General features: G+C 43.1%; 1 protein-coding gene across 1 annotated transcript in view; it reads left to right on the top strand.

The window, feature by feature from the left end:
• Positions 1–24,627, top strand: part of PDE11A (phosphodiesterase 11A) — a 332,237-nt gene that overhangs the window by 201,405 nt on the left and 106,205 nt on the right. Inside the window, exon 10 of the mRNA XM_036253345.1 lies at positions 961–1,011. Within this exon, the coding sequence (XP_036109238.1) occupies positions 961–1,011 (51 nt within the window). The remainder of the gene's footprint in view (positions 1–960; positions 1,012–24,627) is intronic.

Consider the following 24,627-nt stretch of genomic DNA (forward strand, 5'->3'; position numbering starts at 1 on the left):
CACCGTTGTCATCTCACAGACACCAGATTTTGCTGCACCTCCAAGGCCGTACAGCTGTTTTCCAGGGAGGACGAGAAGGGAAAGGAGAGAAGCAACCCCAACACTCCCACTTATATTTCACTGACCGGCATGGTCACCTGGCCACCCCGTATGACCACTCCTAGCTGTAGGCAGCCTTCAAACTGGGTTACAAAGGTTGGTTTATTGCCCCCATGACATACCATCAGCAAGTTGGGCTTCGGCTCTGCTCAATGTGTCATTTTGGGTGAGTGCAGCCCATCTTGGGGCCATGCACTTCTCTGGTTGAGGGAAGAGAGAGCTGGCAGAACCATGTGATGGCCCTTAAAGACTCCTCAAAAGTGACAACTGTCACTTTCCCCCACACTCCATTGGCTAAAGCAAGTCATATACTAAGGCTGACATCAATAGGGCAGAGAAATATAATCGCCTTCTAAAATGCATCGCAGGTGGTTGGGCATAACGATATAAGGAAAGCAGGCAAGTGAGAGTAGGCCAGAGATGGAAGTCGAGTCAGCAATCTACAACGTTTGCCACAGTACACACACACACACACACACACACACACACACGCGCACACGCGCGCGCTCTTTTCATTTATGTTCCAAAACATTTCACAGGATAGATATTCACATCCTTTGGGAACTGTAGTCTTGAGCCATTATCATGTTCTTTTGATAAAATAACTACCTATAAAAACAGCCTGGTATAAAATAACCTTTAATGTGGGCTGTAGTCCTTCAGCATTATAATAGATTCCACTGTAATTGCACAGATGAAAATCTGTTACAGACAGTGATTGGAAATTTCTTGCCATACATTAAAATCTGCTGTTTTGTCAAGGTGATATCCATGAGCATTTAATTTTAAGCCAGGAGAATTTCAGACAATAGAGTTGTGTCTAATTATTCAAGTTTTTTTTTTCTTTTTCTTTTGAATCAGGTGCTGTCATACCATGCGACATGTTCAAAAGCTGAAGTTGACAAGTTTAAGGTAAGGAAGCAAATGGTGCCCTAATAGGGCATAAAGTTAAACTTGATGTGACTTTCTGACCTTTGTCACTGCTTCTGGAGAATTAGTCTGGGAGAACAGAACTTGGGAACGATGTGTTTGGATATTTCAGTTTTAGAGGGCAAGAGAGACATATATAACCAAGTAGCCCCTTCGTGAACATTGAAGTGATTTCAGTATTTATTCCCATTTGTTAAGTAAGCAGGGTATCAGAAAAATCTGTGTAATATGATGAGTCAGGATGCCTGGTTTGGACATTGGTTTACCTCTAACTTTCTGTTTACTGAAAATCTTAGGGCCTGTGTCTTCATCTGTAAAAATAAGTGAAGAAATTAGGATAATAATAGGTAATAATTACCAAGTATTTACTGCGGACAAGGAACAATGCAAAGCATTTTACCTGTATTAATTCATTTGAGTCTCATAATTCTGTGAAGTATGTACTATTTTACAGATGAGTAAACTGAGGCATGGAGATATTTAAGGGGTATAGCCAGGCAGTCTGGTCCCAGAACGATTCTTAGCCACCAGGCTTCACAGCAGCTCAGCATGACGCCCTTCCATCTCTGCTGTCCTATGAGTCAGTGAATGAGTCTTCGATGCTCCTTTTCACTGTAGCCATCACCATTCCCTTACAGGCGGCTCAGAATTCTTACTCCTCTCCCTGCACTTTTAACAAGCCATGGCCCAAATGTGGATATATGAAGAAACTTGTTTTTCTCCCTTTTGAAAGTTTAGGTATTTGCCTTTTCAAGTTTTGTAGAGGTTTAGCCATTCATTATCAAGCAACCTACCACCACCATAAGGAAGGTAATGTTTTGTATTATAGTATTTGTATGTAATAATAATTGATAATGACTATTCTTCTAAGAGTTTCATTTGCACATAAATGCATTTGTCTTCCCAGGAAAAATGACACAGAGACCTTTGGCCTGATAGTTGAACCAGATCATTAGAGATGAGTCACACTAATAAAAAGAGAAAATGAGGGAAGACCCCGAACTGAGAGTAGGGATGAGGGAACTACTCGGAAGGGCAACTCCCTACTGGAATTGAGGCCATAGGTCTCAGTGGGCCTAAGGTGAGCTGCTCGGGCTCCATCCAGGGATATGGAAGAGACCTGCGATGGTGACCCAGATCCGGAGGGACACGGTGCCAGCAAGAGGTGACAACTGACAATAGAGAAAGAAGACAAAGCAACCAAAGCCATAGGAGTCAGGGCCTGTTTGAGGTAGAGATAAACATCCTAAATACCGGCTGGAATGTGAGGGCCGTCAGGGCACATGGTTGTATGGTCTGTTCACTGTTCTGTCTCTACTGCTGTCACAGTTGTCAGGACATAGTAGCACTCCATAGTAACTTGGTGAATGGATGGATGAGTTGAATGAATGAATGACTAAATCCATATAGCATCAGTGTTCCATAACTCAAAACAATTATTCATTAAAAACATGTGAAAACTGTGTCTATGTATAATGACATTTTTATATTATATTTTATTAATATTTTCATATTTAAAGTTTTTTACTTTAATAAAGTTCAGTTACCTAGAAATTCTATTTATGGAAATAATTTCCATATCTATTATACTTTTTTATTTTTTTACTGTTATAATTATCATCCCTGCTAAAAGAAGGAAGGGACAGTCAGGGAGAAAGATGGCAAAGCTCACAATGGACAAAATGTGCCCACAAAAGCTATTTGACAAGACATGTCCAGAGCTGTAGCAGGCCAAAATCAATAGCTCTCTACTCTCTAAAGGTATTGCCCTGTGTTCAGACTTAATTCTTCACTTAAAGTGAGGAGAACACTGTGGATTTGGAAAGTGGCATGCTTTTCTCTTGTTAGCTCACAAACACACCAAAAATATGAATTATTTATATTTGAGAACAAAGGGTTATTTCATTGTAAAATTATCAAGATTATTAACTTAACTGATTTATTCCAAATTTTATCCTGAAAGATATTAATGGGTATCTCATTGCAATGTAATTGAGATATAGTAGATCATTTTAACCTAGTGGCTTTTTTCTCGATATATAAGTAAATAAAATATCATCATAATTGGAAGCTAATGTCTTATAATTATAGTAATAATATTAAAATGTAGTGATCTTAAAATAATCCTGCTCATAGACACTGAAAAGTATTTACTGAAATTTCATTCTAGAGTATGTGCAATGGCAGTTTCCTAACGTTGTAGCTAAATGACAGTAAATACATACTTAGCTTTGACCAATATGTACAGACAGGCCATGTTACATTCAAAGATATTGTAAACTTTGCTACCTGCAATACTTTTTTAACAGAGAATAAATAAATAAATAAATAAATAAATAAATAAATAAATAAATAAATAAATATAAATAAGAGAAAGTGAGACAGAGAGAGATACAGGAAGAGACAGAGTGTCAATAGCTCACAACAGAAAGCAGCAGCCCAGTGGAGGGAAGCATCACTGTGGACCAGAGGCAAGGCACCTTCCCACCAATATGACCAGCAGAGGCTGAAGGAATCAATGCAGGCTGAGTAGTCATATTTTAAGGACAATTAAGGTATATCCTAAGAACTTCCAGAAATAAGTAGGAGAGATGGAAATCCCATAATATTGGAGAGTGTGATACATAGCATTAATTACTTTCAATTCATCATCATTTATACTCCCAGATGGCATGATCTAAAAGAACACAAGTTTCACATACAATAAATCTGCAGTGAATCTTTAATAATCATTAATAATAGGCTGATACCACCTTACCTTTCTCATATCTTGTCTTCCTGTTTCATACCCCTCCATGTTTGGGGATTTCTTTTCCTGGTTTAGAATGCCCCAGAAGACAGGAGGGTGTTTTTGTTTTTGTTTTGTTTTGTTCTGTTAACCCTATTTCTCCTGCTGGGAAAAATCCCTTTGCTGGATATGTGGTGGTGTGTGGGTAAATGGTGGTCAGAGTGTGAAAACCTTTCTAGAAGTGTCCCTGGAGTGTCTAGCCAGAATAAATAGATGAAACAACATATACTCGCTCATCCAAGAATATCAGAACCTCAGCTTATTTTTTATGGTTCTGATATATCATTTAGATTTTGGGAAATAGTCCCTTCATGGGGCTAAGATCACAGAACTTTTTGGAACTAATCAGTTAACTTTCCGAAAGTCTGATTCCAGTTATAATGTCAGTAGTTTATCCTTTATGGGTTTGTTGCCCTGTACACTGAATGAGAAAACCAGGATCTAAAGAACGGTTTTCATCTTCATTAACATTTAATGATCTTCCTTGAACTTGAAATAAGAAAGGTGTGTCCAGAAAATCTGTGCAGATTTTAGTGCCTGTTTATATCTCTTCTGCACTGTGCTAACAGGAATAATCTATAAAGACCATACTGATAATTAGATCCCTTTGAAGATGACTGGTTTAAAGGCTTTTAATAACCTGAAGAGGCCAGCTGCAATAACATCAGAAAAGTGAGTTTAGTACACCAATAATATGCTCCTGTCATTTTATGCATTTTCTTATGTTTCCAATGCAGTGATCTGACCAAGCAGTTATTACTATATATGCCAGTTTACCAGTTAAAATAAACTCATGGACATTCTCATATTATATTTCCACCTTCTACCATCCTTTCTTTCAATTCCAACTGCATGGGTTATGGCTGCAATCAGATGAACTCGTTTACAGCACTGTCTAACTGCCTCAGTGATTTTTTTTAAAAACGTAATTAAATTTATTGGGCTTACATTGGTTAACAAGATTATACAGGTTTCCAGTGTACATGTCTATGATACACGATTTGTATATTGCTTTATATGCTCACCACCCAAAATCAAATCATCTTCTCTCATCATTGGACTTTTTGCCTTCATTTTTTTTTTCTTTCAATTTTATTTTGTATTAGTTTCAGGTGTACAGATTAGTAGACAATCATATACTTTACATAGTGTTCCTCTCAATATTTTCAGTGCCCCAGTGGGCACCATACATAGTTATTACAATATCTATGTTTCTATTTTGTTTGTTAGCTTATTTTGCTCATTAGATTCCACAACTGCCTCAGTAATTAAATGCCAGTAACTCATGTTGAGTGTTGGGGTTTTAACTACCTCTTGCGTATTTCAATTTTTCAATGTTAATGCCTAGGACACAATTTAATATCCTGGTAAAGTAAATAATATATCATAGAATAGATAATCCTTGTGGTCTTTCCATACCAAATTAAGAATGGCTACATCAAAGATAGGATCTTACCACCTTCTCTGAGAGACGGAGGGCAGGGGACAAGTTGCTCAATATTATACTAGGAGACGTGTTTGATCCAGGAATTACTCACATGCTTTAATAAGAAGCTTCCTCCCTCAGAACCACTCTGGCTGTTATGCTGGTAGATGTGTTCGTCAGAGGCCCTACATAAGGGACCCTGCACAAGGAGGCAGGAATTCCGATTGCCCCCCACTTGGCTGACCAAGTGCTTGGAATGCCTTTTATTAACTGATCCTCCAGAGGGCGCACCTTTTTCTAATTGCACTGAATCAGCACAGGTGCTGGCCCCTGCCCTGCCCACTCTATGTCCAAAGGCCTGGAAGAGCCCAATCCTTGCAGCAGCTTCTTGCAGAGGAAAAGTGCACTGTGTACAGATGGGTCACACCGTGGGTTTACCCAAACCCAGGTGATGCGGCCACTGCCCAGGAGGGGAGAGGAAGGGTAGGCGCAGTGCGGCCGAGGCTCAGGGAGTTGGCGGTCCCCTCCCGTCAGCTCCTCTCCTGTAGGTGGGCACTCCCGCCCAGACACAGCCAAAAGGGAGGGGGTCATCAGGGACAGCAGGATGTCAGGGAGGGAAGAACTTTCTATTGTAGTCTCAACCCTCACAGCTTTACTGAAATGCAACCTTTGGAAACAACTTCCCAGTTCACATCAGCTTATTTCTAAGGTTGCTAAAAAAAAAAAAAAAAAAAAAAAAAGATGACTCCAAAGCAGTATTAACAGAATTTGGGTATTTTCTTACACCTAACCTATTTTCCCTCCTCTCATTCCTGCCTCTTGAACTGAGGGGGTTGTTTTGACCTCAAGTAGTATTTATGGCGAGTTTAATATCCGAGACTTTTTTATCATCAGGGAAAGTTATTGAACCTTCAGCAGGAAATTGACTGCAGGGGAAACCGCTGAGTCAGCATCCAAAAGGGCACCGGCTGTTCTAAGGCAGCAGACTGAGCCGGGCAGCCAGGTCCGCTTCCCTCGCCTCCGTAAATACTGAGAGCTTTGTGGTCCAACGTCCGCATGTGCCTGTGTGGTTCTTTTTATGAACTGTGTCTTAATCGAGTGCCCATCAGAAAAAAGGATAGCTGTGCTTTGTCACTCCTGAGTATTGAAAGTGTGTTTGTGTGTGTTGGGGGGGGGGGGGCAGCCAGGGCTGTAGGTCCAGGCTGGCCTGTCCTGCTTGCTGAGCAAAGCAGCTGTGCCTGGAGCCTCTTCAGGGACCCACTTGGCCAAAATACATCCTGTGGTGACCCTGACCTCCTCTCAGTTCAACTCACACAGCCACTGCTTCTCACTCTTTGCATTTGAAAACAGAACGGGGCCCTGTCTCCAAAAGTTCACTCTGAATGTCTCCTTTCCCTCGGAGGAAGGATGGGCCTGGGCAGCTCTCTCCCACTTTCTTTATTCCACACGTTGGCACAGCTGGGTTCACTGCACTCCTTGGCATCACACTTGAAGACCCAGGGAGTGGGAGCCTGAGGGATGAGGCGAAAGCTCCCCCGATGAGATGAGCCCTGAAGGTCCAGGGCAGACAGGAACAGAGGCAGCGTGTGGCCCCGCTGGAGCCCTGACCCCGAACGATGAAGGGAATTGTAAAGACCAAAGGGGCCAGAACCTTCCAGAACAGCAGGGCATCTGGGACTGCATCACTCGCCCTTCTTTCTGGTTTTCCTCAATGAGAGCCATCTCTAACTATAGACGTGGAGCTGGGAAATAAAGAACCCCCAGGCTCCAGGGTACCAGGTTTAGCAATCACAGTGGTGGTTCTTCCCTCTGCTCTTCCTTCAGTTCACACAGAATCTACAGACTCTTGCCTGGTAAGCTCTGCTCGCCCTCCCCTCCAGACGCACACCCTGGATGCAGCTGTCCAGCTGTCTCTGAGTCCGCACCCGGCCTCACTCCCACACGCCGCCCCTGCATTCTGGTTTCCGAACATCTGTCTCTCATGCTCTCAGCCTCCCGGTCATCACTCCTTCAGATCCTCGCTGCCTCCCGTGCAGACGGTTGTTATTCGGTGCCCTGCAGCCAGTCTCTCTGTCTCCTTCTCTGGACCTGCTCCCAGTTCATCCTGTCCTCAGCCGCCAGATTAGCAGAGCTCTTCTGTTGGTGCTGACTTCCTTCCCCCAAAGCTGAGTGTCTTCTGTAAGCCTCTAGATTGCATCGTGTCAGACCCTTTAACTGGACATAAAAGTGCTCTGAACTCGAACCTCCAGTTCACTTTTCAGCCTGTTTCTCGTGCTCCCCTTACCCATCCTTCCCAGGAGTTCCGTTTCATAGTTTCTGTCTATTCCCTCTCCTTCCCTGTCTTTGGTCCCATCCCTATTTCTATCTCTGCACATTTAAAATCTTAATACTCCCACCTGATCCTGTTCCATTGACCCCCTCTCCATGAGGTCGTTCTAACCATCCTTCAGGCCAAAGTAATCTGCCCATTTGCCATTCTTTTATTAGTTTCTACCTTGCAATAGAAATCTTTGGGCATGTGTCTAATTTGCCTAGTTAAACTAGGAGCATTTTTTCAGGGAGAATTCTTGTGTAACTTGTTTTTGTAACCCTAATGTCACCTAAAACCATGTCTTGCACCTGAGTGCTGGAGACATTTCTACCAAGTGACCAAATTCATTGAACTTTTGCAGTTTTGATGGCAGAGGAACCTAGTACGTGTGGACAGAATTTTTTTTTTTTTTATCCTCACCCGAGGACATTTTTTTCCTACTTTTGTTCAGATAGAGTGGGAGGGAGGGAGAGGGGGAGAGAGAGAGAGAGAGAGAAAGAGAGAGAGAGAGAGAGAGAGAGAGAAACATCGCCGTGAAAGGGACACATTGAGTGGCTGCCTCCTGCACGACCCCAACCAGGCCTGAGGATGAATTGCAACTGAGGTACATGCCCTTGACTGGAATCAAACCTCCGACTCATTGGTCCATGGGCCCACGCTCTAACCCTGAGCCAAACCGGCCAGGGCTAGAATTTTGAAGCAGAGGTTTGTGATAATAAGAGTGTAAATTCTGTCTCAACCCCTGTTTAAAGTTCTTGGTTGTTAGTTTTCTGGGTTTCCAATAAATTTTAAACTATTTCAAAATAAAGGAATTTATTTGCTTTATTTAGATAATCTCCTTGGAATGTTTACTGTAATGATATTTGTTCTTCCCTGCTGTGGGCAAGGGCCCCTTGCCAATAATTCTTAGTTGATTCAACCACTTCTTTAACATTAAATAGGACTAAATTTTTTAAAACTCTATTTACTTTCTTGAATCTCAGGATATGCTTCTAATTCCTTTCATTGGTGTGGTCCTGTATGCTGTCCTTTCCCCGTGTTTTTGAAATTAGGTACTGCTTTGACAATTCTGCATGTTTTCTCTCAGTCGACAATGGATCATCCAAGAATCTGAAAAATGTGCACGAGTCATGATTCTGTTGGTCCCAAGGCAACATATGAAATACAAAGTCGAGAATGTCTACTCGAAGGGTTTTCTGCAGTCTCGGTGGCCAGAGTGGCCCCTGTTAAGCAGCCTTTGTAAGGCACTGACCCAGTCAGACAGGGGAGAGCAAACAGGCAGCCACCAGACCTCTTGGGTCATTTAAAATTCTAAGCCTTAGGTTTCCTCATGCGCAAAACAAAGCCATTTCCAGTTATACAATGCTGTAATTTTATGAGCTTATGAAATATATCTCTAGGAAGGAAGGGGAAAAAAAAAAAAATAAAGTTAACAAAAAACATCATGGGGGTCTTTAAATTTTCTGAATACCCAAAGCTTTAAATGTAAGCTTAATTGAAAAATGTCGGTATTTGGTGGAAAAGTTGGCTTAGTGTGATTCAATTACATAGTATAAATGATTTCCAAAGCCCACCATGACTGAAGGATAACAGAATACAATAATACTTATGAGGAAAATAAGTCATTATTTCAATAAAGAGTCTTAATGTCATCATTATAAAAACTATACACTAATGCTTCCTATAAATGTTTGCATAGTAAAATGTCTTAAACAACGTGATTTAGCAGTGTATGAAAGCCTTTCATACCCATGATCTCACTTGAGTCTCCCAACCTCTCGGTGAGAGCTGGGTTATTCTAGCTCCTTTACATATGAGCCAACCAAGAACCAAAGAACCAGCAAGAATAATACACATATTTAGCTTTGCATTTTCCTCTCCAGTGTTTTGTTTTGACCTTGAAGACAATGCTTCTCTTCAAGAGGCTGAATAGGAAAATGTAAGCAATATTGTGGGATTTTATTCTAAAGTCATTTCTTTTGATTTAGCTATTATTATTGGAACCTTTGTGGCATTTTGACAGTTTAGGTGCCAAATAAGTATGAATGGTGATGATGTCTGAGAAAAACAGGATTTGGGGCTGAACTTAACAGATATTTTTAGAGACTTTCAGGGTGCTCTTTGGGCAACCAATATATAATGCTATTTTATTAGAAACTTCCTTTAGTATTGTGGTTGTGCAATCCACGTGACTTCTTGCCCTGGGGTTTCAGACTGCTTAGAAACCTAAGGAAATTGGAAACAGCAAACATTATGAAGATATTGCATCATTCTCAGCAAGAGAGTACATGATCTATTATTCTGACATCTTGCTTGTCTTCCTTACAGTATGATTGGCTCTCTAGGTGTATAGAAATCTCTAGACATCTGGAAAGCTCAAAGGAAAAAGAGAAGTCCCACTTTATTATCCTGGGCTCCCCAGGACTGCCAAGTACCTTGTAAGAAAGATAAGAAGGATATGAGATTGTGAACATCAGTTTAATGATAAAGTGCTTGTCAGGAGATACGGTCTTATGTTTAAGGCATGAGAACTCATAAACTAGAGACTATTTGAGGAGGACATGAAGAATGTGAGACTGGGTTTATATTTGTATAATGTTTCGTACAGTGATGCTGATATTAGGGACATCATGGGCAGTGATCTACACATGTGAAATTTGATGACTTTAACATAAGACTCTTAAGGTGAATTTTTAAGGATTTTAACAAATTATTCTGAATAAATGTATACTGTCTTGATGGGTGTGTGTGTGTGTGTGTGTACTTTAGCTTGATAAGGGATTTGGAGCTCACCTCCGGCTTTAGAAAACGCTCTTGAGGCAGGCAATTCATTGTCTCCAAAGAGACAGGCAAATCTGAGCAAACAAGATCTGAGATGAAACACTTTGGCCACTGGGTGCCATCCTTGCTCCACGTAAGGGTTTGCTGAGCCACATTTCTAGAAAAATGGTTAAAACCTGAAAGGCAGTAATTTAAAAGTAATTTCAAGATATAATAATGTTTGTGTGTGTGCATGACCTGGAATACGTTAGTGACACGGGCAGCTTATTCATCTGCCCAGGCACGAGGCGGAAGGACTAGGGAAATCTCCCCTCTGCCTCGGCCTTATCAACAAAGCCTGGGTGAAGCCCTCTTGCTTGCTCTATCCCGATGAGCCAGCCAGTGGGAGGCAGGACAGGCACCACAGAGGGGCTGGGAGTTGTTGGTGAGGTGGTGTGCTCAGTGTCCAGAGGTTAGCAAGGCAGTTGCTCCGTTAATTATTTTTATTATTGCATCGATTGCAGCCTGCAACAAGACTGCAACCCTGCCGCCTCTGTGGCTATGCTGTGCCCCTTCAGTGCATGTCTTTCTTCAGCAGAGCTGTTGGAGCTAGTAGCAGGCTCGCTTCTTCTTCCTAGGAAATCTGCATGTGGGTGGAATAGCAACTCTGTTTCAGGTGCTTTTTATTCCCCTAGAAGTGATTCATGGAGTTTACAAAGACAACACCTTAGCCAGGCCTCAGAACGTCAATAGTCAATGACACAACATCTGTGCAGGATTTTGCTATTTTTGGATTTGACACTTACATGCATAAAACTAAGAGATCAAACTCAGCATTATGAACACGAATCACCACAGAGAATAGTCTAAGACTGTCATGTAACACAGGCTGATGTTCCCTTCCAGAGCCTCGGACATTTGGTTAGGACTAAAAAGAATTAGAGGAGCCCTGGCCAGTTTGGCTCAGCGGTTAGAGTGTCGGCCTGCGGTCCGGAGAGACCTGGGTTCGGTTCTCGCTAAGGGCACGTACTTCGGTTGCAGTTTGTCCCCGGGCCTGGTTGGTCGTGCGGGTGACGACCACTCAATGTGTCCCTTCACGTTGATGTTTCTCACTCTCTCTCCCTTCCTCTCTCTCCCTCCCATTCTATCTGTACAAAAAATGGAAAAATATCCTCAGGTGAGGATAAAAAAATAAAATAAAATAAAAAGAATTAGAGGATGAACAAATAAGAATTTTAATAAAAATTAAAAATTTGTTACAGTCACAGTGTAACAAAAAACTCTAGAATCCTTTATACAAGACCACACTGTAGAAGGGATCCAAGTTCAAAATAGATTTCACCTCAAACTCCCACGTTGGGCACCATGTAGCTGGCCTTGCAGTTGGCCCTAGAATGTGGCCCAGAGCATCGGCTACAGGTACGTCTTTAAACTCACTGTAATCAGATCCACTTACCTGTGAGAAGGGCTGGCAAGAACTTACAAAAGTGCAGGCTGTTTTCAACCTATCCAGGGATAAAAGGCTTAAACACTACTCTGCTATTAATCATGTACAGGTGGATGGGCTTTAAAATACATTTTCTGGGATTACTGTAGGAGAACATGATACCAATCATTATATATTGCTATTCACTAAGAGTATGTTGTTGTAGTGTAGCCTTTTGGCTGATTCAAAGTGCTTTCCTAGCTCTTATTTCATTGACTGTTAACAGAAAGCTTGAAGGAGGAAGCACCGGCTATGCCCACTGATGGTTCAGGCAGCCGAGGGAGAGCACACTGCCGACTCGGAGGCCCCACCTCTTGTTGCTGAGGTCCTTTCCTTGGACCCTCCTACCCAGTAGATATGCTCAGACCATTCAGTGTGATCGTCACCTGGGAAATAAGAAATCTTTAATGAACATTTACCATGTGCCAGGTCTATTTTCAGTGCCTTACCTGTATTAATTCATTTAATCCCCACAAAAGCCCTACTATTCTTGTCCTTATTTTACAGATGATAAAACTGAGGTACAAAGAACTGCCCGATTAATTATAGTGTACAAATGAGAAATTGTGATATGGGTAGGCATGCTGAATTGGCAATTCCCTTTCAAATGACTGGAGCCCTTTTTGATTTAGGTTCTTTGGGTCCTGGTGTGGTCCCCCGTCCAATGGTCTGAGTGGCAGCCCTTCTATGATGATGGTTTAGTCATTAATAGATGAGTTCAGATTTCAATGGTCTCTGCTGAGGGTGTTTTTGTTTGTTGTTTGTTTGTAGGCTTACACAGGTTGCAAAGTAATCCAGCCCTACCGTTTAACAGGTGTGCTTTCTCAGCCTTCAGCATTCTGGAATATCAACTTCAAGGGATAGGGTTGTGGGATCTAAAAGCAATTTTTCTACCCAATGGGTAAATCCCAAACAATTCTTGTGCTGAATGGTCCCATTCCTCTTTTTACCGTGTTCAGGCCTTTCCAGAGACAGACGGGAGTTCTGTGAAAACCAAGCTTTGTGATGGTTTCTGCAGAAACAGATGTCCGTCCTCAGCACTGGGCTTAAATTTGTCAGACAACCCTGTGAAACACTGAGGCTGGGTTTTAGGGAAGGACACTTTGTACTCTTCCCCTCACCACCAACAGGAAAGCCCTTGAATTCAGAAGAGAAAGAAACGAGGCAGAGAGGTTTTGCTCTAACATGAAAATCATAGAAATCGCCTTCCCTTTAAATCATGGATAAATTTATGTTCTGCCTGAAATATGTTTCAAACCATCAATGATCTCCTTGAAAACAGTGTTCCTCTGGTTCTCTGAGGAGTTATGTGCAAGAGCAAAGGCTGGTCATTTTGATAAACCCTGAAAAACCAAAGGTCCAGCCCTGGCCGGTTTGGCTCAGTGGTTAGAGTGTCGGCCCACGGACCAGAGAGACCTGGGTTCGGTTCCCACTAAGGGCATGTACCTCAGTTGCGGTTCGTCCCTGCCCTGATTGGGGTTGTGTGGGTGGCAGCCAGTCAATGTGTCTCTCTCACGTTGATGTTTCTCTCTCTCTCTCCCTCCCACTCTATCTGAAGATAAATGCAAAAATGTCCTCGGGTGAGGATAAAAAAACAAAACAACAAAAAAAACAAAGGTCCAAATGTTCTATTGTTGGGAATGTCCCCTTCTGCACTGGGCTGTGGTCAAGCAAGCCTCTCTCCACTTGAGCTCTTTCTCCTGCTGCACAGTTTACTGTGAGAAAGCAGGGCTGAGTAGGGCACAAGGTTCCAGATATAAAATCTTCTTCCTCTGTGTAATATACATAAAACCAAAGTTCCTCCCAGGAAGGGTTACAAACAGGAGTACACTGAGTACTAACAGCAAACCTGTCCCACAGAAGGTGCTCCTGCAAAGCCAATTGCTGCAGGCAGAGCCACCTGACCACGCCTAGACCTGGCGGCAGCAGGCTCGCAGGTGGTCTCGAGCGAAATGTGCAAAGCCATGTCATTGCAGCACTGAGCTCCCAGGTGTGCTCACTGGAGCCTGGCTTTCCTTACAATGGGGTAAACACGGCCTCTGTGACGTCCTAAGTTCTCATCTTTCAGCAACCCTTTCTAGAAAGAATGATTCTCAAGTTCCAGTTTGGAGGATCTCAGTGCAGTTTTCTGGTTGGTCCAGTTTGGGTCAAGTGCCCATGCCTGGCCCAATCAATTGTAACAGGGGTGTGGCCATAAAAGAATACGTCGGCTTTCAGGAAGAAACACGTGATTGGAGTGGAAGAAGGACCATTTTTCCTAGAAAGGAGACCATTCTAGGTAGATAATATCACAAAAGCCCTTCACAAGTGAAGTATACGTGCATGTAACTTTCAGATAGTGACTTTCAGTCCCTATCAAACCTGCCCATGGCCTCTCTTGTGGTAAGTACACATTTCCTTCGGCATAGATGAGATGCTTATAATAACCCCTTCGTAATTCATAATTTGTAGACACTGGGTGATACTCACTGGTGATCTAATTGCCGAAATGGTTTCCCAAGTGACTTTATTTAAATCGCATTATTGAAAAGAACGTTCTATTTATTGAAAAGCATTTCTATTTCCACAGCTAATCCCACTGATGGTGACTCTGATTTGGCTCTCAAACTCACCCAAATGCTATAAGGCAAATAAATGTAGCTTCCAGGGATGTGCTGAATCGGCCTGGGACTTGCTCCTTAACAACTGTCTCATTTGGTCCTATCACAGCAGCATCTTTCTCCGGTGCGTGAACACTGGAGACTCTGATGCAAACCAGAAAAGCCCTCTTCAACTGGATCCACCAGTAATCCACAAATTCCTTCCAAAGAAGTCATTTCTTTGTGAACTAATTAGAACCTACTGGAGAATTATGCAGATCAAACAGGCCAAACATCCCTATATCTAGTGTTTGAAACTCACAGTAAAACAGCTCAATTCCTAATCTGCTTCTTGGCCCCATTAGAATTCAATTAGTGAAAGGACATTCTTTCCTAGCGGCTCTTTGGCAGATTTGTGCATGAACAGTTAACCCGGTGTTAGCAAAAGCAGTTACTTGTATCCAATCAGCTCTCTCGGGCTGCACAGAGAATCCCAAAGCTATTCAGACAAAACTTTGCTTATCCTCCTACCAGGATGCAAATATTTTAAAAGGACAAAGATAAAATGTGGCCATTGCTGGCCCTGACTCGGACCACCTCCTGTGGCTGCTGGACCTTTGGACCTGAAGGTCAGGGAAGGAAGGTGAAGAAGAGGACGCTGGAGACAAAAAAAAAACAAAAAACAGAAAAATTTTAGAAGTCCTCCTTGACATTGTTTAAAATTATTTCCCTGAATTAACAAGTGTAAAATGTATCAATACAAAACTACAAATGGTATGTAGAAATACACATCTATTTCTAGGACAGGTGGAACTGCTAATCAGACCATGAAAAGCAGGGTATTTTGGCGTAAGACCCCTTGAGTTGGTTATTTTTCTTCAGTATTCCCGTAACTGTTTTTCAGATGCATAAATGTAGGCTCAGGGAGATTTATTTCTCTTCTAACAGGGTGTGTTGTAGTTGTCACTCAGCCTTGAAATAGTTTTCCTCTCCAGTGGAACATCAGGCCAGTAATATATCTGCATAGCTATTCCCACCTGTCTCTCTGCCAGCCCGGTGCGTCAGCATTGCGCGGATCGCCCAACCAGCCAATGGCAGCCTTTTAAGCTGCTGCATTTACGGGACATGTTTTCAAAATATTCACAGTCACCCAGCAATAGGAAAAGGTATCTCATTGGCTCTCTCGCTGTTAGCTAGAAAGAAGGCCAATCCAGATGGATTTCAGCTGTGAATATCAAGATGCGGCATTGGAAAGGGGTGAGGCCAGATGCTTGAACACATGAGCCTCTCAGTGGTAAATGTGATATTTTATAAGTATCATATAAAGCACGATGTTTTCATCCACCTACCCCCAGATAAGAATCACATGTTAAAGAATAGCATGTAACAGGGCAGGTAGTTTACATCTGCAGTGTTGTAGGATGCATAAAAGATCAGTCTGGCCCCCAATCTTATCCGCCTGATCAAAGGAAGTGCTGTTGAGTGTGGAGCCGCGTGAGAAATACAACAGGGCTTTTGGTGTGGAAACAAGTCAGCCTCCCTCTGCTAGAGGTGGCTGCCCTACACGGTGGGTATTCTAAATGCAAAACAAGTCCATAAGTTACTTTATCAGTATCTGACCTTGTGAATTTCCTTGCCCTTAAAAAGTTCTACCTAACTCTTCTGGCTGACTTTCCCCACAGAGAAAACCCAAGGAGAGAGCCAAAGAGCAAATCGAGGTTACCTGGGCCTGAGGAACAGGCTATGGTGCCACCCCAGCCTCCTCTAATGTCCCTTAGGTGGTCCCGTACAATCCGTGCAGGAAAAAAAGGTTTTCTCTTTCTTCTTCTTTTACTCCTTTTTATTACTCTAGGACAGAAAATTAATATTGACTGGGTGCGTATGTGAAATCAAAGCAATTAGGGAATGCTCAGAAAAGAATGTGCTATAAACAGTCAAGGGAAAAAAATTCTTAAACTGATGACACCTGGTCCTCCTGAGGACCTAGCCACTTGTCACTTCAGGGTGGATGATGGAAAGATGTACACTCTCAATAACTGCAAGCAGTTAAACTCTAGAGGCTTCAGTGCCCAGAACACACACACACCTTGTCACCGGCTGAGGACTCGAGTCTAACGCCCAGCAGGCAGTTTGGCTGGAGGGGCTCACTCGGTGTAAGCGGGTCCCTGCTGTTCAGGAAGGCAGCAGAATGAAAGGAAGGGTTGTCTGCTTTCCAGAGAACTAGCCAGACTGAAAAGTAACCATAATTATTAGTAATTATAATTAACAGTGGGCTACATATTAACTGTAAATCCAATACTGTTTTATGCATGTTAATTTTAGACTTACATGATAGTAAATTAGTATGTGAATATCATTTCTGTGTATCTCTAATGGGGATGATATGATACAGTCAAATTTGCCTTAACTAGACTGTCAGGTACTTGAAAATTGCTCTGTCTCCAGCACCTCACACAATGCCTGGCCTAGGGTAGGTGCTCAAGAAATATTTCTTGAGTGACTAACGTATCACATTGATGACTGAATTGATGAATCAATAAATGACAAAATAACTCATGAATCTGCCTGAGCTTCACAAATGGCAAGCCTTGGAAAGTAGTGAAACATTTCTATCTTATTTTTAATGTTTCAGTGTACAGAGCAATGAAAATTAAACTCAAAAGACTTGTGTTGTTATCTTGCTTAGTCATAGGTTTATGAAAAAGATATTATTATTACCTTTATGGATGAAGAGACTGAGGGCTACGACATAAAGTAATTGACCCAAGGCCACAGAGTTGCTAGGTCACTAGTATAAGGTTTGAATCCAGGTCTAATCCAAAGCTCATGTTGCTACCATTATGCGAGTCTGCCTGCAAACCTACATGCATTTTAAGTATTACATTTCTTTTGCTTCAAAGCACAGAGGAGAGAATGCTTATGAGATTCAGATACCACTTTGGAGATGATACAAATAAACTGAGAGTCAAGATGCCAGAAGAATGCGCACCCTGGAATTTTCTGAGCTATAAATAGATCATTGGGCTCAGACTGGAGTCCCAGCCTGTTTCTTGTGGTGACTGCAGAGGCAGGGAAACAGTTTGTCCAGATTCAGTTTTGCTGTCACTGTCACTAGACTTGGGTTCAAGTCCCAACTCTGCCTCATACTCCCAGTGGGACCGTGGGCAGTGCCGTATGCCTTTGAACCTCCCTTTCCACAGTCAGAAAACTGGGATAATAAGAACCACCCCAAGGGGCTGTATGAAGATTAAATGAGATGGCAAGATGGAAAGAACTGTATTTATGCTGGCGTATTACAGATACTCAGTAAATTCTGCCTTCTCTCTTTCTCCTATATCCTTAAGTGAAAAGGATGAAGAATCTCATTTGCTTAGCAGATTATAAAAGGAGTCCATAAAGTTATACAGGTTTTCTCTCTGGTCTTGTTTCATCAGTAAATGTTGGTTTCTTATTTACAAGGAGGAAGAGAAATCCATTTTCTATTCCAATAAAACTCTAAAACAGCTCAGAAACAAGGAGAAATTTTGAGCTAGAAATTTACATTTGATAATAGGCTTTCTAAGGCTCCAGGCTACCGGGCATTTCCCAGGTAAACTGCACTAATGAACATTTCAGGAGCTTCTGTCACCTACTAGCCCACGTGGGAGACACAGCACGTCCTGGGAGGTTTACCTACAGCGGATGTTTTCACCTTTCCTGCGAGGAAGAGCAATTCCTCACTTACCTAAGGCCATGATGTTCGCAGGTGTGGGTTTCCAGGAGCGGGTCTGGGTGAGGCAGGTAGCCGTCCATTCTCAGGGGACTGCCAAGGACAAGGAAGTGTGACAGGGAGGCCTGTGAAACCAGCACATCAACCTGTCGGCTAAAACTTCTAGATCACTCGGTGATCCGGATCTGACCCCAGAGAAAACGTCTTTCTCGGGCAGATCAGTGGGATTCTTTTCCTCCCACTCAGTATGGCTCGATGCGCTGAGCAAGGAGGCCCCTGGGGTCCCTGCGTGTCATCAGTGGTGGACCGAGGTCCGAGGTTCTCAGCCCTGGTTGCATTACACTCGCCCAGGAAAGACAGCCTTTAAAAGCAGTACCGACACCTGGCCATCTCCCCAGACCGACTGAGAAGAAGTGGGCAGAGGGCTGGCCTGGTGTGTGTTCTGAAGCTCCCAGGAGATTCTGTGGACCTAGGATGTGCCTCACACCCACGAAAGGTGTTTTGGTAAAAACTTGATTAAATAAAGCTACGTAGGTGACTTTACTATCGACTTTGCCCAGCCATTTCTGTCCACACCTTTTTCAGAGCCCCCCTGCTAACTGGCTTCTATGACAGGTGCCAGGGAACAGCAGTCTGAGCACATGCTGGTCTGGGTCCCCACGATGTCCAAGGAAAGACAGTGAGTCCTGAGATGAAGGAGCAGACGCATCCATGTGCTGTGATCTGAGACTCTGTGGGACACCCAGGTCCCGGCCCCGGCCCTCTTCTGAGAATGAGCCTTTCATTCTGGTGCTCATCATTAAGTAATAGTTGCAGTAAAGACTAGTCTCCGGCCCTGGCCAGTTTGGCTCAGCGGTTAGAGCGTCGGCCTGCGGTCCTGAGAGACCCAGGTTCGGTTCCCACTAAGGGCACGTACTTCGGTTGCAGTTTGTCCCCGGCCCTGGTTGGTCGTGCGGGTGACAGCCACTCGATGTGTCCCTTCACGTCGATGTTTCTCTCTCTCTCTCCCTTCCTCTCTCTCCCTCCCATTCTATCTGTACAAAAAATGGAAAAATATCCTCGGGTGAGGATAAAAAAAAAAAAGACTAGTCTCTGGAATTTCCAAAAAGCAAGTCACTTTAATTACAGGAACGTTGATTCCAAAGCTGCTACATGTTTTCTGTCAGTATTTCTACCCTGAAAAGAACACGTGTTGCTGTTCTGAGCGGTAGATGACCTGGAAGGGGAGCCCCGGAGATGCTCGTGGCCTTAGCTGCGGAGACTCCAGAGAGCAGCCTTGACCTCCAGCCAGGGAGCTGGGGAGGGAGGTGGAAATAAAACGGAACTGACAGTGATACTGAGTTTGAGTATGTGCAAGAATTAACGATGTACTAACTATCTAACTGCCTAAAATAAAAATGGGTAGGCAGTGATTTGTATTTTACTGGGCCGGGGTGGCAAGGTTTCTTATGTGCGGCTGAGATTATGTGCTGTTATAAATGAAACTTCGGCTCCAGTCTTCAGGGTCTGAGGAGGGAGCTCTCTGAGGCTGCTTCTTCCCTCTACCCGCACATTCTCTGAGTATCTGACCTACTCCTTTTTCCAACGACCTCAGTGTTTTTCCACTCCTAGTTGGTAGTATATAACAACCAGCAATTTCTAAGTCACCGTGAAATAGTAATCACACTCCATGCCAAAGAGCCAAGGGCCTCAGACGTTTTTCAAGTTAGTTGTACTGAAAATAATAGTGATAACAATTATTATTATGTTGTGGTCATTAGTTGAGTGCCTAACTATATGCCAGGCACCTTACATGTGGTATCTCAATTGAATCACCAAAACAACTCTCTTAGGTTAGTGATTTGGGCCTTCTTGACCTGACCAGGAGCTACAGCTCAGAGAAATAAAAATAACTCTATCAAGTCAGCAGCAGGCTGGGGTCAGAACTACTGTCTACAAATGCTCTTTGCAGTAAGCCCTGCTTTTAAATGTTTGCTCTACCTTGTGCCATTAGTTAAGGGAAATGATACTCATTATAAGGAGAAAATGAAACATGTCTATAACTTCATATGTGAGCTGTTTCAACATATTGAGGCTTTAATCTCTAAATATAAATATATGTACAGCATTTTTCAGTTTTCAAGAGTATTTGGCATCATAAAATTAAGGTCCTTATTTGCAAAATATTTATGGGGCTTCAAATAGCAGATTAGTGGACTTGTATGTATTTATATAGCTATAGAGACACACACATATTTCGCCTAGTGATCATCCTTTGATGTCTTCATTATGAGATGATGACTTTCCAGACCCATTAGCTCCTTCCTACTTGTTTGGGGAGTCATGATACTGAGTTTGCTTTATCTGGACGCATTTCTTTAATGAGCCCAATCACAACACATTTACTGATGAGGAAGTTGGCTGGAGGGAGGACCTCTCTCTGCAGCCATAGAAAATAAAGCTAACTAGCTTCCACAATCACTACCCAGAAAGAAAAAAATAATCTTTAACACACTTAATCTGACTGAAATATGAATCTAATGCTTGGTGACCTCTGGTGGGGGGAGAGAAGTGTAAAAAGGAACAATAACCAAAAAAACAAAAAAGGCAGTAAAAGATGAACTCCTTTATCTTCAGCAAAAATAATGGTAAATGGTACTGAAATATATTGTGTCTGATGGGAAAGTAGTCCACTCTGGCCTGTACTTGCAATAGCACACTCTGTATTTGACTCAAAGAAAATAGCTCTTGGCATTTATCCACATTATTTTTCACCACCTAATTCGAAAGCAGAAAGAAGTTCTAGTTCTGACAAAAAGCTGTTTCGATATTTTATTTTTATTCCTCAGAAAACAGCTTCCAATGCCAACGAATAATTTTATCAATATAAATAATCTAACTCCAGGTGTTTTATATCATATTCGATGACAAAGTAGGAAATGTAACTTTTTTTTTTTGCTTTGGCAGCCGAGGAAATCCATTATCTATCTATTTTCATAGATCTTTCATTCAGAAAAAGATTTGGGTTTTAAGGATTTATGATCCAATCCGAAATATTTCAATGAAAGATTTGCAGCTTTTAAAATCAATATCAGGATTTAGTAGTGAAAACCCAGAGTCAGTTGGTGAAATGTTATTGTAATCATTTATCCTTTGTGACCTTTAAAAAAATAAAAAATAACTGCTGTCTCATGCCCATAGTTTATCTCCAGCAACACTAATAAGAGCAAGAAGCTTTCTTCCTTCACCCTGCAGTTCATGACTCTTCAAGAATTACCCATATACTGTTGCTTGAAGGCAGAGGGCACTGCATGGTCTCAGCACTTAATAAGACATGAACAGACAGGACAGGAAAAGGGCTTTATTCACCTGGTGTGTCCTTAAAAAAGGAACTGGAATGATGAAAAATATGCCTTGATTCATTTTCAGAATATGAATTTACAATCTTTCTATTCTCTTTCTTTCATGGGTTAGTGTGCCATTCTCCTATATGGGTCCATAAAATGGACTCAATCTAAAATTTCCATTTGATTGGATCATTATCATAAAGGAGAACTCTTTCCTCTCAGTGGTAATTACAATTTTAAGAATATTCTCTTCTGGATAAATTTTATTATTTATCATTTATTAGATTTATTTAACACGTTTCCATGTGCTGGAATTTTCTTGGTATAGAAGTCTAAATACGGTCATTATGTAAACGCCTCATCTGAAATGTCTCATACTCAAGGCGGAGCTACGGAATGCTGCTAAGCAGAGTCAGACCCAAGAAAGAGACTGAGCAGAGAGCCCAGCACGCGGGCAGATTCTGCCTCACACTGGAGGGGGGTCTTGGAAGGGGCAGTGTGTCTGGCAGAGAGAGCTCTGAACCTGGAATCGGGATTCTGATCCTGGCTCTGACACCAGCAGGTGCTGTCACCTCGGGCAAGTTATTCAACCTCTCTGGCATTAGACCAGAAGACACCAACCTTCTATTGTTTTCAGGCTTTCTGAGTGATATCCAGAGGCCCACCCCATTCTCCCTTATTCCTAATGAGCTGAGTGATGAGACATAAAGGTCTCTCCAATACTTTCCTGAAGTCCCTGAATGCTACAGGCAATCCAGTGAAAGGAAGGCTCAAGTTGCCCAAGAACCCAAAGATTCAGAATGGAGTGCAGAATGAGAAGGAACCTGGGTGGGGTGGGGCTGGGGTAGAAAAGAAGAAAGGTGAATAAAATCACTCCAGCATCCCTAAAGATTAAAACTGGTCCAAAAGAGCTATTTGGAATGCTATCCAAAAACACCTCCGGAATCAGCTGCCTCCTATCCCTGAAGAGTTCAGAGATCCAGAGCTGTCCTGGGCTGGGTGCAGACTCCCCTGAGAAACCCCCCATGCTGCCCTCGCCCGTCTAGCAGTGCGCTCTGGTGGCCTAGGTGCAGGGAGCGCTGGAGCCCAGGCTGCTGGGAGCTCAGGGCCCGAAACCAGTGACTGCAACGTGGAGCCCTGGACAGGAGTCAGAGCAGGGTGGTTCCAGAGCGGGACAAATTTAGAAATGGGAGCTACATTGTCAAAACAGAGCGCAGTCAAGGGAACACTGGATATTATTTCAGGAGCAGTCAAGCAGATCTCTGACAACATCTTTGGTGCTTTTCAAGCTACTACTCCTTCTCCACCAGTGAGAAGTCTACCCCCAGAGTAAGTTACTGTCGTATGGAGGCACCGAGTCAACCGTTTCCCCAATGCTGCTTCCACCGTCACTCGGTGAACCTTCAGGGCAGCTCTGCTCCCACCTCCAGCCGGCTGAGACAGCAGATATTTTCCTTCCCTTCTCGTCTCCCTTCCTGTGCCCGCCTACTTTATATCTGCCCCCCAACGCTCAGTTTTGCAAATCCTAGTTTCTTCTAGATGGTTATTAGATTTCACCTGGCAGTTAATATCTACCTTAGTTCAGTAAACCTTATTTGACACATATATTAGGTCATTTCCGTCCATTTTTTTTTAGAAATTGTATATTCCCCCAGGAAAAAAACTGTATGTAGACCAGGGCTCAGTAATTTTTTTTTTTTCTTTATTGATTTTAGAGAAAGAGGAAGTGAGAGGGAGAGAGAGCGAGAGAAACATCGATGAGAGAGAACATCGGTTGACTGCCTCCTGCATGCCCCAACTGGGGATCAGGCCCACAACCTGAGCATGTGTCCTGACCAGGAATTGAACTGGTGACCTCTTGGTGCAGGGGTCGACGCTTGGCCACTGAGCCGCACCAGCCGGTCAATCTTTTATTATCTCCCATTCAGATGTAGCTCTCCACGTTGCGAGTTTCACTGTTTGCCACTTTCCCCTCCTCTTCATCCTTCAATTTCCAGAATCTCTGCTCAGACTCACTTGTTTGGCTCACAGCTCTGCATCCTTACTGGGCCCTGAATGTCTGTCTCTCACGCTGGCAGGGGAGCCCGTCTGTGCTGGGCACAGGGATCCAGGGGTGTAGTTCTTCTGTCTCACATGTGCATAGATGGTATCTTTTTGCTTTTAAGATTGCACTGAGAAACTGAGTATCATTCGGGTTCTTGTCCATCTTTAAGTTACTGTTTCTGTTTGTCAGCTTGTAGATTTTTTCCCCTTCTACCTTAGATTTCAGGCATTTTATCAGAATATACCTGCATGTAGGTCATTTTTCATCGTTTCTACAGACTCTGGTCTTTCTTCACTTGGGGAAATGGCCTATTTTGTTTGTTTTCCTTTCCTCAGTAGGTTCCTTTTCCCCCTCTGGAAGTCCTGGTGTTTGCCCATTTTCCTCCTGGATCTATCCGCCACATATTTTCTCTTTTCCCTCCAGATTTCTAAATTTTATATATTTTTTCATGCTTTGATATATTTCTTCCACTTGATCTTCTAACTAACTCACTGCTTTGGATCTCAACAGAAGCCATCTTCAATCTACCTACTGAACTTTTTTTAGAAAGTCACGTTTTGAGTCCCATTTCTCTGTTGCAATCCTTAGATATGGGGTGTGTGTGTGTGTGTGTGTGTGTGTGTGTGTGTATGTGCACATTGTGTCTGTCTCCTCCAGCAGCTCTATTCTCTATGGCTGCTGGGGCCCTTCCTGTGTGCTGTTCTCCTGTGTGCCCTAAGCCTCGGGTCCACCTGTTGGGAGACCTCAGTGGCAGGAGTCCCAGGAGCATGGAAGGCAGACAGGCCCTGCGGGTAAGCTGTGAGCCAACAGTCAGGTTGTCAACCTCTACAGAGACCTCAGGAAAATCCCCCTTGCTTTCTGGTCCCCCCCAATTGGCTGCAAGGGCTGGTGCCATCCCTATCTCTCAGAGGTGGGGGAGGACTCAGCCCACCTAATAAGCTAGCTGGTGAGAGGGTGAGGAGGGACCTAGCAGAACAGATACACTCACTCATGCCATTGCTATTCCCCCTCAAAGCAGGACCTCTGTGGGCTGAATGTTCTCCAATTCCTAGAGCTCTGCTGCTCCAGGCCAGTGCTCTCATCTGGCCCAGAGGGGCCAGCATCCAATGCCAGCCTTCTGACTGGAGCCCTGGCAGAGCCTGGGGTTCCCTGGCACTCTCAAGGCCCTG

This window comes from Molossus molossus, unplaced genomic scaffold (genome assembly GCF_014108415.1).
Source record: "Molossus molossus isolate mMolMol1 unplaced genomic scaffold, mMolMol1.p scaffold_m16_p_11, whole genome shotgun sequence".
Classification (NCBI taxonomy): Eukaryota; Metazoa; Chordata; class Mammalia; order Chiroptera; family Molossidae; genus Molossus; species Molossus molossus.